The sequence below is a fragment of the Gopherus evgoodei genome, chromosome 2, assembly GCF_007399415.2.
Source record: "Gopherus evgoodei ecotype Sinaloan lineage chromosome 2, rGopEvg1_v1.p, whole genome shotgun sequence".
NCBI classification, from domain to species: domain Eukaryota; kingdom Metazoa; phylum Chordata; order Testudines; family Testudinidae; genus Gopherus; species Gopherus evgoodei.
The window spans coordinates 19,600,479-19,614,277 of record NC_044323.1 but is presented as its reverse complement, the minus strand read 5'-3'; the positions used below and the strand labels follow the sequence as shown (position 1 = coordinate 19,614,277).

Below are 13,799 nucleotides of genomic sequence, written 5' to 3'. Positions count from 1 at the left end.
ATATTCTCTGGCATGATGAAGGAAGGAAGGAATCTGAAGGAAAATTTATATGAGATTTTCAGTTTTGTTTTCCTCTTCTGAGAGGTCCTCATAATGCAGATTATTATTTGAATTTTGGATACTAATTGCTTGTGTTTTGAAGCCATTGGAATTTAAAGGAGGGAAAATATGAGTTTTGTCAAATTCTATTGGATTCTCAGGTTCTGAAATTTATAATGTATTCCACCATAAAGATTGGATGTAGCATAGCCAGACTCAGTGAAACCTCTTCCAAATGTGAAAACTAGAAGGATTCCTTAGTTCCTCTTGTGACTCATCATTACCAACAGCAGCATGCCAAAGTATTTAGCTAAACAGATCCCTTTTTACTGGGGCCTTTTGTTTGTTCATAACACAGATCTAACAAGCATAATAAAATAGGTCACCTCCACTAAAAAGAAGCCTGTGTAAAAATTAACAGATTAAATCCCATTTAAAATACTAATGTGTACAAGTATTATCTTTTATGTCCCTGTATAAAGATTAAATCAAATTCTGTTTTCCAGTTACAATAATGTAAATCTGGATCAAATTCCTGGACTTCTGTGCAGTTAGTCTGGATTTATACTGGAGTAAATGAGATAAGATTTCTTTCTAGGAACCAGTTTCCACTGTAAACACAGAATTTAGAGTGTTTATTACCCTAGTTGACAGACTAAATATGATTTAGAGAGAAGATTGTCATCTTATTATTTGGTTGATATTTCAGAGGCTGTGAATTGGGACTAGAAAGTGATGGAATTCCTGTGGAAAATTTAGGGCAGGAAAATTCAGAGTTTTTTAAAATGGGTAGTTGGGATTTGTTTGTTTTTGTCTTCTAGATTTGAATCCATTATATAGCTACGCCTTGAATTCTGTATCCAGTTAGATTTGGATAATTATCTTAGGAAAAAATTAAGGTCAGTAAAGCAAAGTTCTAGGTTTTGGTATCTGCACTTTTATATTGTCCACAACCTGGCCCTAAATCTCACCAATAATGGTGGTTGCATAATGTCTGAAATGTTACTGCTGCTTTTTATGAAGAGACAAGGTGGGTGATGTAATAGCTTTTATTGAACTGACTTCTGTTGATGAGAGAGAGAGAGAGAAACTTTCAAACTTGCACAGAATTCTTCAGGTTTCTTCTTCATCTCTTCTTCAGTCTTTTTATGAAGACAGTTCTTTGCATCCATGTATACATATTATATATTAATCAGGGCAGTTCTGCAAGTGAGTTGGTTTTATGTAATGTAACTGGCACTGAATTACTCAAGAAACACAATTAAGTAATATTGCTTGTTGCAGGCTTTCCCACCACATAATTGACCACAAAGGGAGCTTTGCCCCAAGCCACAGGCAGAAGTGCACAGTGGATGTCTAGGCCAATTTTTTTTTTAATGGTAGAGCCTTTCATGAAAGGCAGACTTGTGCTACTTAGAGCAAACAACTTAAAAGCACATTTTAATTGTATACATTTCTGCTTTTAAATAACATTTCGATGGGTAGCATTACATTTATACATTTTTTGGAATGGATAATTGGCACTGTAAAGTAATCCATTAATAATAAATCAAACAAAAACCTTTGAAAAACTTGAACATTCCAGCCAGCTTATACTGAAAAATGAGTGAGAGCTCACTGAGAAAGTGATACTAGTCTATATTTCCCATAGCATATTCTGAGGACTGATTATGCTGATAGTTTCCCTTATACTGTATAGTAGTTGTAAACAAAAGGCAAACAAGTAATTGATGTGATTTTTTTTTTCTTTTTAAATACTTCGGAGTATATGTTTGCAAAGGTTGCTCTGTAAGAGACATTTTCTGAAGAGTCTCTGCAATCCTGGTAATTTTATAAAAGGGTGTTGGGACTGGAAGTATGCTAGAGAGCAATCCTAATTATTCAGGGTATGGGGCACATGAATTGTGAAGAAAGATTGATCAGACATGGACTATATCTTGGGAAAAGAAAAACTAAGGGGATCCCCGTAGAGCTTTGGAAGATCATGAAAAGAATGTATTGATGTCAGTAAGCAGCTTGAGATAGTAACTAATTTGAAAACAAGAGGTCATTGACTGAAGCCAAGGAGGAGACAAGCATATAAGGAATTTGGGCAGCATTTGTTCACACAAAGGATAGGTTAGAATATGGAACAAACTGAAAAAGCCAGCCATAGAATGATGTTCGATCCGTTCAATAAGCAGCTGGGCAAACATTTGGAAAATGAGGTAAATACAGAGTGAAGAACTACATTTTTGCAGTTAATCTTATGCAATCAATCCATATATGGATTTCAAGAGAAGTGTTTAATTGACCAGATGGTAGTCTTCTGGCCCTTAAAGTTACAGTGTAGTTTGTGCAGAAATTATACTTTAGTGTCATAATCTTAAACCAATCCCATTGTGACTCTTATAGAAGGCTACCTTTTATTAAAGACTTGTCCAGAATTGTTGCATATTTTCCTCAGTTCATTCTGTGTAGTATCTCATGGGTGCTCTACCACTAGCTAATGTACTCGCAATAGAAAACCAGAGTAAAATAAATTATTGATCTTGCAATTTGAAAGACCCGTGTGGGCCAGCTGCATTTCAACACCAGTCTATGTAATGCACATATGCACATTCCAATATAGGGATCCAAGAAGGAGCAGGATTTATTTGAACAAACAGTTAAACACAGCACTGAGTGGCATTTTCAAAACTGCACTTGATTCAACAATTGTCTTCCAGGTGACTAGCTTACAGCTTCTGGCACGGGTTCTGGAAACAATGGATTGTCCAGGATTGTTACATTGTGAAATAGCTAAGGTAGGGGGGGTCATAGAATCCCCTGTATAAATTTGACTTAAGAGTTGCCAAAACCAGTATCCCTCTGTATGCATGTATATATGGAATGCTACAGTGGTCATAGTTGATGCTGGTATGTTAGTTTGAAAGGGTTTATATGTGGCAGTACCTTTAGTGTGACCGTAACATTAATCATACAGGTGTCATTATGGGTTTTAAAAGTAATCCTCTATTACCTACATCCTCTTTTCAAGTACAATAGCTAGGATGGAATCTTGTAAAAAGCAGAAGACCATCAACTCCCACTGAGTGGGAGTACCTAAATGTTAAAATAAACCCAGTCCTGCAAAGAGTAGAATTCCCTTGGCTTAGCAGAAGTCAGCACCTCTTTACGTCCAATTAGTGGTGATTGGTTTCTGTATTTACATGCTGTCAGTTGACTGTGTATGGCAGAGTTTTCTCTAGTAGTCAATGAAAAATTTGCACAAATTTTATCTCTGCAATTACTTATTCTTCTGCAGTGGCAAAGGATATTGGCTTAAAATTGACATAGCAGTACAGAATCTCAAGCCCTACAAGACTGTTGAAATGAAATTGTAGTAATTTAGGGTGGGCTGGCGGGTTGTGGATTCCCTCTACCCTATACGATTATACATGGGATGTATAAGCTGACCTGTACTTGATAACTTCAATCATTTTCCTTCAGAATGCATGATAAATTCAAAATACAGTATTATCTAATATTAAAAATTGTGTATATATAGTATTATATGGCATAGTAATATTTATCTTTTATTAAAATGTTGATATTTTATCTTTTTTCATTATTGTGGTTTAATGTTCTTTTCACTGTTTACATCCTATTTTTTTCCCTGTTAATTGTGAAAAACAGAGATTGATTGTGGATTTTTGTTTTTAAATCCACATTGTGTATATACTGACGGGGGTGGAAAGTTTCTAATAGGATTAGAGTAAAATGTATTGCTGTCTGGGTTGAAAAAGTGACTGAGCCTCTAGGGCAGGTCTATACTATGGGGGAAAGTTGATCTAAACTACTCAATTTGAGTTACGTTAGTAGCATAACTCAAGTTGACATAGTTTAGATCTACTTAACACGGGTCCATACTATGCTTTGTCGACAGGAAACACTCTCCCGTTACTTCCCTTCCCTCGTTCCAGTGGAATACCAGAGTCGATGGGAGAGCAATCGGCGATCAATTTAGCGTGTCTTCACTAGACATTGATCCACCAGAAAGTGGAGACAAGCCCTTAGATTTAACCTATTATTTTTATTCCCATCCCCAGATACACACCCTGGAATCCACTATTTGCAAAAGAGTGGGATAACTGGCTTTCACTGAAAACTCCAGTTTGTATCTGTGATCTCCTGTATTAACCTTAAAAATGATTGAGGCGAGGGCATTCCTCCTCAAAAGTGTTGCAGCTTCGCCTACTCTCCGCGGAGGCTTTTCTCTGTTTGTCATGACATTAAGTGACCCTCTCAGCTAATAACCGACCTCCAGCAGTTACAGCAAATGAGAATTGCTTAAATATTTAGAGTTTCTATCCATCGCCTTCAGTTTAAAAAGTTTTTACACCAAACATTGTTTACAAGTGTATTTTATTTCACTTTCATTTGAGACAAAACAGGATAAGGAAGAAAGAAGAGGTCCCACTTCTTCCCTACGGAGCCCTTTATGGCTGGCAATGGGATCTTTTAGCCTTCGTCCAGTGAGGATCATAGATGGAGTTGGAGTTATAGCTTGGGTACCACTGAAACTGGCAATATTCTCCCAATATATATATACGCACACTTTGATCAGACATCGGACTTTCAGTGGTCTCATACCTTTGTCCTTAAAGGTTTTTTCACATATACTATTTTTCACTATTTCATAAGCTTAAAACATGCTACTCCAAAATGATTCTTTCATGGCTTGCCTGACAGACGGCAAATACAGCGAAGTACATGACTGAAGCTAAAAGGCTGCCAATCAGCAGCATCTTACAAATATTAATTGGACCTCTTTCAGCTTCTAGCAATGTCATTGAAAAGAACTGACCTAGGGGCTCTTCAGGACTGTTTCCTTGGAGATTTTAATAAGACAGGTTTTAATCTGACCTAACAAGACCCTTTCCCCTTCAAGAACTAATACAAAATCTTTATTATATCGTAAATATAAAAAGATACATTAGAGAGGGAATAACTCACAGGAATGAAATTGAACACCTACATGGCACAAAAGGAAATGCATGTGACAGGTCATTTTCCGTATTCCCTTTAGTATTCCATTTCTTTCTATTTGGATGAGAGCTTATTCTCTCACAGCTCTTCTCCTTAAAGATACAATGGAAGTCCCAATAATCCCATGTTAGTAACTCATACTCCAATATCACAACTATTTAAAGAGTAATATAGATTGTACTAACTGAGCAACTCACAACCAAGAATGATTTTATCAGGTGGAAGACATTCCAGCCCCACCCCTGGCATTGTGCCCACTGGAAGTTGACATCCAGGCCCATCATCTTGATTGCCCACCCCTGAAAATAGCTCTGGATTTTATCCTCACTATACCCCTGTGTGAGGGGGAGAAGTATTCCCTTTTACAGATGATGAACTGAGGCCACAGGGTTGAGTAAATGATTTACCCAAGGTCACAGGAAATCTCTGTCTGAGCCAGGAGTTGAACCCAGCTATCCTGAGTTCCTTAACCCGCCCTTTAATGTTCTTTGTGAATAAGTTCACATATAGTTTACACAATTTTTCTCTTTTTCTAGAGCATTTACTGATACATCTGAAAGTAGTTTCCAGCACGAACATCCTACTTAGTGTAACACAGATGGTTAGCTCCGTGAAGACACTGGACCCATTATAGGGCTTTTGCCCTTGGCTTCGGTGTAAGCATGTGTGAGGATATTGTGTAATAAATAAAGTCATGTTTTAGTTCTTCCTGTAAAGAAATGCTGCTGTTATCAGGGCCTGCGTTTTATGGTTTTGTTTAGTGCCTGACTCACTGGGACCACCAATACTGACTGGGGCCTCTAGGCATTAGTCGTATGAGTAATATTAATATCCTGTGTGTTTAGCTATTGGGAGTTGCCAATGGGACCTTGAGACAGCCTACTTCAGTGGATCTTGACTAGCTCATATCTGTTATTTATTGTGTTACTGGATGCTCTACTGATGTGACTCTCTGCAGGCCAATCAGGAGTGCCAGTTCCTACACTGCTGCCCAGGGGAGGAGCAGGGTTTGGAGGAGGGTTGACCCTAAACTTCAGAAACTGTTTCTCTCCTTGGGGCAAAATATAATTCAACTTAAGTTTTTTCATGTTTTCTCTCTGTTTAGGCTGTTCACATTTTCTGATGTGAATTGTTTGACTGCTCACTGTAAATGCCTTGATCTTTTAAAAATGTTATTGTTAATTACCAAATGCTGGATTCTGCCCCCTTTACGGCTGAGTATTGGTTTCTGATGTGTGGTCCTAACGAGTTCAGTGGGAGTCAGGTACTGTTCAGTGTAAATAGAGATGACAGAAGCTAAGGTGTATTGTGTAAAAATGCTTACAAATTCACCTCTCATATTACTGCGGCTGCTACTACAGCAACTACTCAATCTCACAGTAAACTTGACTCTTAGATACATATGAAACAAACACAGAAATCGCTTATTAAAAGGCAGCCTATGGCAAGCAGAAACCATATTTATTTCATGGAAGACCTTGGCTATGAGGTAAAATATCCAGTTTAGACATTGCCCTTGTAACTTTATTTTCTGAAGCCAGTGGCATTATATGACAGAGGGATATGTGTTGGTAGAGAGCAGACACAAAACCTTGCCTTATTGACGTATTCAGCTTTCTCCTTTCCAGTTATCTGTGGCTGGATTTGTGCCAGTGCTTTTTACTCTCTCCTATATGATATAGTTTGTTTCCAAAGACAGCATACTGGTATTTTTATCTATTGGTGGAGAGGATGGGTTAATGGCCTAAGCAAAACAATTGCAATATTTAGGTGTCCTTGGAGTTATAGGTTCAAGCCCTGATAGGGCTGACTCAGCTCTTCCTTTTTCTGCTGTAGCTTCCACACTGTAGCTTTGTGTGTGAGCCAGTCAAATGAGACCTATACAAATCTGCAGTCCTTTCAGCTCCATGTGGATGTGAAGGATTCCATGGGAGCACACTGTATGAGCAGGATTTTGACCTAGTGTCCCAAGATAAGATTTTCCTTTCTCCCACTACAATACCTCCTTTCCCAGGGATGTCTGCATAGCAGTGATACTATATGTAAAGTGCTTTTGTGTGCTCCAGGATGAAAAATGTTATCTATTATGTCATGTTCTGCATTTCCAGGTGGAAAGGGAAAACCTCAGAGTGATGAAGACCATGAATTTATGTCATGTGTGCCACTAAAGCAATTAAGAAGACATAGTCAAATAGACACAAGGCAGTTAGGCATCCAGCTCCCCTTGATTTTGAATGTGAGTTGGGTGTGTAACTGCCCTTAATGCCTTTGAAAATCTCTTCCTTAGTCTAGAATTGTGACTTAAGCTATTCCGTAGACCAACACACAATATAGTGGAGCTTATGTAATATGCTACCAATCTGGCATATTTAGACTAGAAAAAGCCCGCATCATACAGAGTTTTATGAGAGGAATAGTGAGATATATTTATTTTGGGTTTGGCACATAAATGGAATAGAGGTGAAAGGTGTGGTAGTGTTTGGGAGGGAGGAGGTTTGCTCACGAGAAACTACCAGTGTTACCTCTTGCAATAGATCTCCCTTTTCTGCTCCGAATTTTCTTGTTCCACGCAGTTTCTTTCAAAGCAGCAGCCCATTTTTGCAGCACTATGTTCAGTTGATCAGTCTCTCTAGGCATTTATGTAGGCGCCATTACCATAGTCTTTGAGCATTTCCCAGTCGTGTTGTGTTTTTTTTAAGAGCTGCAAAACAATTTCTCTTTCCTTCTCTGTCTGTGAGAGTCGCTTGAGTAGATAGTAATGTATGTGTGTCTTGGACATTAGGAAAAAGTTCCTAACTGTCAGGGTAGTTAAACACTGGAATAGATTGCCTAGGGAAGTTGTGGAATCTCCATCTCTGGAGATATTTAAGAGTAGGTTAGATAAATGTCTATTGGGGTGGTCTAGACAATATTTGGTCCTGCCATGAGGGCAGGGGACTGGACTCAGTGACCTCTCGAGGTCCCTTCCAGTCCTGGAGTCTGAGTCTAAGGGCATATTCTGTCAGATCTTCCTTCATTATCTTCCCTCCTCGGTCAACTAACATAGTCTATGATTAGTAATGGTGTATACGCTGAACACCACACCACACCAAGTCTGATCTTCCAAGCACTTATGCTCAGATTCAGCAAAACACTTAAACACATGCTAAGCTTTAAGCTCGCTAGTCCAATGGTACTACTCATGTGCTTAACTGCTTTGCTGAATCAGGGCCTTATTACCAGACATTATTACCAGGCACACTACCAGGGCTGTAGTCCTGTTGACGATAGTGTGTAAGCACCCTGTTCAGCACCATAATCTGTACAATAGAAAGGAAGGAGCTCAATGGCTTATTTAATGCACTTTTAAGATTTTTCTGAATGTTGATTCTCAAGAGGCTTGAGAAATGTATATTGTAAAAATCAACTTTTGCCTGATATTGAAATTTTCATAAAAGGGCATATGGGAGTTGACCAGTATCACTGGATTCCCGCACAAATCTTTTCCTTCATGGGTTACCTTGACATTTTAATCTTAATGCCTACGCATAGAGGCTGCTATCCTTTATAAAAGTTTATAGGTGGGATTTTGAAAAAAGTACAGCATCAGCCTAACTCTTCCCCCACTGTAGCTAAAGGTGAAACTTTGAAAATCCCTCCCTCACTGTGTGGGTGTGGACTAAACTACAGTGTTCCCATTAAAATTAAATATTCACCTTGTTAAAAAAGTGCTCCTGTTCTTCAGCTAAGGGTAACAGTTGTTTGTAGTTTTCTGTGGTGCAATCCTCACTTGAACTGATGCTTTCCATGGAAATTCTAGCTGAATCAGCTGTGGTTGAGATGTGATATTTTATTTTTTATTTTTATTTTATTACACTTTTGGAAAGTGTCTTTTCTTTTGGTTTATTGAGGAGCTCTTTATTTTTGTCTTAAACATCTTCCTACTTTATCATCAAATACCTCCATGTAAATTCCCATGCAGTATGTGGAGAGCCGAGTTGGCAACCTTTGACCTCTGAGCTGTTCTTGCTATGCCCATTTTATGAATAAAGGTCTATTTCTGATACAGGTACAGAAATGCTCATTTTCAGGAAGGTGTTACAAACTGATATATTTTCTTAGCCTTGGTGATCTGTTTTTAAAGCTTTTCATGGTGTTTTTCCCCACATTAAAACAAAATTATACTGTTTGTTCTAAATTGCCTTTCGTGAGTGTTTTGAGTGTGAATTTTCCTGAAAAGGTGCTATTGAGGAGAACTGTGGGACATCCTCTCTTAAAGAGGATGTTTATGCTGTTTATATTAGCATAAACCTGACTGCAGTTGGCTTTGAGACCTTACAATGTCTGCACCTCATGTGATTTGTGGTGCATCTTTTTTTTAAATGTGATAGAACTGATAATGGTAAATGCTTAGGGCTTAATCCTGCAGGTACTTAATATCATGCATATCCCCTTTACCTGCAGTGGAGCAACTTAGAGCAGGAAGCATTGCCAGGATGGGTTTGTAGTTTCTGATAAATATGTTTTGCTTTTGGGAAGTATCTTTCTCGGCATCTCTAAGAATTTGTTTTTCTCTGGGTTTTCTTGAATTAATGCTAATCAAAGCTGCCCGTTCCTCTTATTTTTTTTTCTATATGAACACAAAAATTGCAGCTGTCTGCCTAGTCTGCTGAGGGATGGATGTAATAATTTTCAATTGGACTTGTCGTGGTATAAACCCCCACTCTGAACCTTAGCGTCCAAAAGATGGGGTGCCAGCATGAATTCCTCTAAGCTCAATTACCAGCTTAGTACTTGTAGCACTGCCACCAACCAGGAATTCCAGTGCCTGGTACACTCTGGTCCCCCCAAAACCTTGCCCGTGGACCCCCAAGACCCAGACCCTCTGGATCTTAACACAAGGAAAGTAAACCCTTTCCCTCCCATTGCCTCTCCCAGGCTTCCCCTCCCTGGGTTACCCTGGAAGATCACTGTGATTCAAACTCCTTAAATCTTAAAATAGAGAGGAAAATTCACCTTCTCCCCCCCCCAACCCCGCTTCTCTCCCTCTCCCAGACTCTCTCCCTGAGAGAGAAAGTAATCCTAACCCAAGAGAAAATTAACCTCTCTCTCCCCCTTCCTTCCTTTCTCCCCACCAGTTCCCTGGTGGATCCAGACCCAGTCCCCTGGGGTCTCACCAGAATAAAAAAGCAATCAGGTTCTTAAACAAGAAAAAGCTTTTAATAAAAGAGAGGAAAAAAACAGTAAAAATTACCTTTGTCAATTTAAAATGGAATAGGTACAAGGTCTTTTAGCTATAGACACTGGGAATACCCTCCCAGCCTAAGTATACAAGTACACATTTGAACTCCTCCCAGCCAAATACACATTTGCAAATAAAGAAAACAAACATAAGTCTAACTCACCTTATCTCCTAGTATTTACTATTTTGAATCTATAAGAACCTGTGTCAGGGAGATTGGAGAGAAACCTGGTTGCACGTCTGGTCACTCTCAGAACCCAGAGAGAACAACAACCAAAATCAAACAGCACACACAAAAACTTCCCTCCCTCAAGATTAGAAAGTATCCTGTCCCTGATTGGTCCTCTGGTCAGGTGACAGCCATGCTCACTGATCTTGTTAACCCTTTACAGGCAAAAGAGATATGAAGTACTTTTGTTCTATTAACTCTTACTTATCCGTTTATGATGGGACTGTTAGCCTAAAGGGAACCCGATAGCAGGAGATAGATAATACATGCTGAATCTGTCAGTTGCTCTTAACTCAGCCCAATTTGTGGTTTGTTACAGGTGCTAAAGAGATTGATATTGCTGCTACCCTGGAGCACTTGAGGGACCAGAGACCAGGCATGGTCCAGACAAAGGTACTGTCAATACATCCACTGGGATTCTAAATACATTAAAGGTATTTCACTGTAGTTATTTTCATGATAGAAGAGAAAGGGCATGACCTAATATAACACAAGTTGCTAGCTGATTACTCTGGTTCCCTACAACTGTGGCTTATTTATGCTGAAGATTTATGTAGGCTACTTTCTCTGATGTTTACTGCTCTTTCTTGTAACATCTTCCACATCTATCTTGATTAACATATATGAAAGACAGTCGAGGCAGCAATCTATAGCATATTCAAGAAAATACATGCTAAAAAAGGTTCTTGCTCTAATCTTCAAGGACAGGTTATTTTCTTAGAGTATTTGCAGTTCAGTGTCATGTGACATGTGAACCAAAGGTTCCAAATCACTTAAGAACATAACTGCTGCATTCAGTTTTTATGCTGAAAAAGTTTCAGCTTACAGGATATAGTTCAGGAGGAAATCAAGCCCTTTGAAGGGGAGTAACAGTACACAGGCCTGTTTCTGAAATAATACATTTTGCACACATGATGGTTGAAACCCTGTGCTTCCTTGTCATCTGTTCTTTTATATACATATTGCATGGTGGGCTACATTTGTGTCATTTGTGAAGTGCAATAGATATCATTTACTTGTTTGTTAATGGGCACAGTGTGCAACACAGTCATCAATTTAAAAAGAAAAGTGTTATTCTGTTTATATGCATCTCAAATTTGAAATTCATCTTTGCGCTGCTGCTATAAGTAACATCAATTAAAAGATGGAAAAATACCTTGGGTTATCCTCACTTGCTGCATGTTAAGAGCTACAGTGATAAAATGAAAGTTTGTAGTTATGTATGACATTGAGGAATCTCATTCATGATAGGGAGACCAACTAAATAGATATCCATACATTACATCGGCAGAAAATGGCATAGTTTGTTGTTGGTTTTTTTTTGTCCCAGTCTGGAGCCTACAATGTGGGTAGATGGACAACAAAGAGCAATGATGTGACAGGTCCCATGATTAGGTGGGTACTGATGGAGGTATCTTCAACATATGGGAAGTGAAAGTTGCTGCTGGGTAGTTATGGAACAGATGATTTTCTGTACCAGACAGTTTCATAATTTTTCTTGAAGTAATGGCTCTTCTTCGAGTGGTTGCTCATATCCATTCCAGTTGGGTGTGCACACCATGCGTGCACGCTTGTTGGAAGATTTTTACCCTAGCAACTCCGGTGGGTCGGCAGGTCGCCCCTGGAGTGGCGCTGCTATGGCGCTGGATATATACCCCTGCCGACCCGCCCGCTCCTCAGTTCCTTCTTACCTCCCGTGTCGGTCGTTTAGAACAGTGAAGCGCAGCTTAGCTGTCCTCTACTTCCCTAGCTTCTCTTTGTTCATTTGATCTCTTATTGTATATAGTTGACTTAGTCCATAGTATAATTAGTTTTATTGTTTATAGTTGTTGTACATAGTTTAGCGGGTTTGGGCTCTAGCTCTTCCCCGTGCCCGGGCCCATACCTGGTTCACCAGGGTTTAAACTGTGCTCGGCCTGTAAAAAGCCAATTCCCACAAGCGATCCCCACGACTCTTGCCTAAAGTGCCTCGGGGAATCTCACATCTCCGACAAGTGCCGCATTTGCAAGGCCTTTAAGCCGCGGACTAAAAAGGAGAGGGACTTTCGATTAAAGACTCTCCTTATGGAGGCAACTCTTAACCCTCCGTCCTCGGAACCGAGCACTGACAGCGCTCCTCTGGCACTGTACCACACCGGCTCCGCCAAGACACCTTGGCACCGGCCTTCTCTGGCGCAGGGACCTGAACGAAGGCCTTCGGCTTCCTCCACACCTGTGGTGCAGACTCGTCCGAATCGCCCGGCACCTACCCCTGCTGCGGCACCGACGACCGTGGTACCGTCAACTCCGGTCCCGAGAGGGCCGGTGAGACCCATGGTCGAGCTGACAGTCCCCTCCACGCTGGAGACATTCTCCTTGGCCAGGGACCTTATTGCGATGACTGAGTCTGCCCTGCCTCAACCACCGGTGCGGGTTCTGCATTCTGGAGGCAAGCCTGCCGCTATGAGGCCTCCTTCGCTGGAGTCGATGAGCCGGCACCGGACTCTATCCAGGTCCCGGCACCGCTCAAGGTCTCATGGTCAGTGCCGATCTCGACGCCGTTCGCAGTCCCGGCGCCGCTCACCCAGGCGGCACCGGTCGTACTCACGGCACAGATCCACCTCTCGTCCCGGTCAGTCCTCTCGATACCGCTCCGGCTCTAGGCACCACTCCCGACACCGAGACTCTTGCAGCCGGTCCCGCTGTGGACACTCGAGATCCAAGTCGACCTCCTGGCACCGTGCTGGTTGCAGGTCCCGGTCTCGGCGCCGATACGATTCCCGGTACCGATCCCCGGCACCGAGGAGGTCTCCAACGACGGGAGCGAGGGACTCATACCAGCCTTGTTTGGCTCCTCCACGGCCGTCCCGACAGCCGTCCGTGTCATCTCAGGCGGACAGTGCATACGCCCTGGACACCAACATGCCTGCTGCCTTGTTCAGTGAGCCCCAGACTCAAGATCATGGTCCGCAGCAGTGGCGATTCTGGATGCCCTGGGCGTACCATCAGGCCCAAGGCCCTCTCCCAGGTCCACCGCGCTCGACGACCTCGGAACACAGGGCACCGGAGGCCATGATTACCTGTCCTTCCTCTCCTCCTATGGAAGAAGGGTCAACTCAGCCTCAGGGCTCCGAGCTCCCCAGGGAGGCGGACCTGATCCATCAGGCGGAGCCCTCATCAGACCCGCTCATTCCAGGGCTCTCCTTCTCATCCTCCCCTGACGAGGCTGTAGCTGGAACCTCGTCGGCCAGCCCTCCTCCAAATGACCTCAGGGCCCACCAGGACCTCCTCAGGCGGGTTGCACAGAACATGAACTTGCAA

At 41.4% G+C, this 13,799-nt stretch overlaps 1 protein-coding gene across 2 annotated transcripts in view; it reads left to right on the top strand.

The window, feature by feature from the left end:
- PTPRN2 (protein tyrosine phosphatase receptor type N2) overlaps positions 1-13,799 on the top strand; it is a 1,065,122-nt gene that overhangs the window by 1,040,504 nt on the left and 10,819 nt on the right. For both annotated transcript variants that reach the window (XM_030550108.1, XM_030550107.1), the window contains one exon: positions 10,819-10,892. In XM_030550108.1, the coding sequence (XP_030405968.1) occupies positions 10,819-10,892 (74 nt within the window). The remainder of the gene's footprint in view (positions 1-10,818; positions 10,893-13,799) is intronic.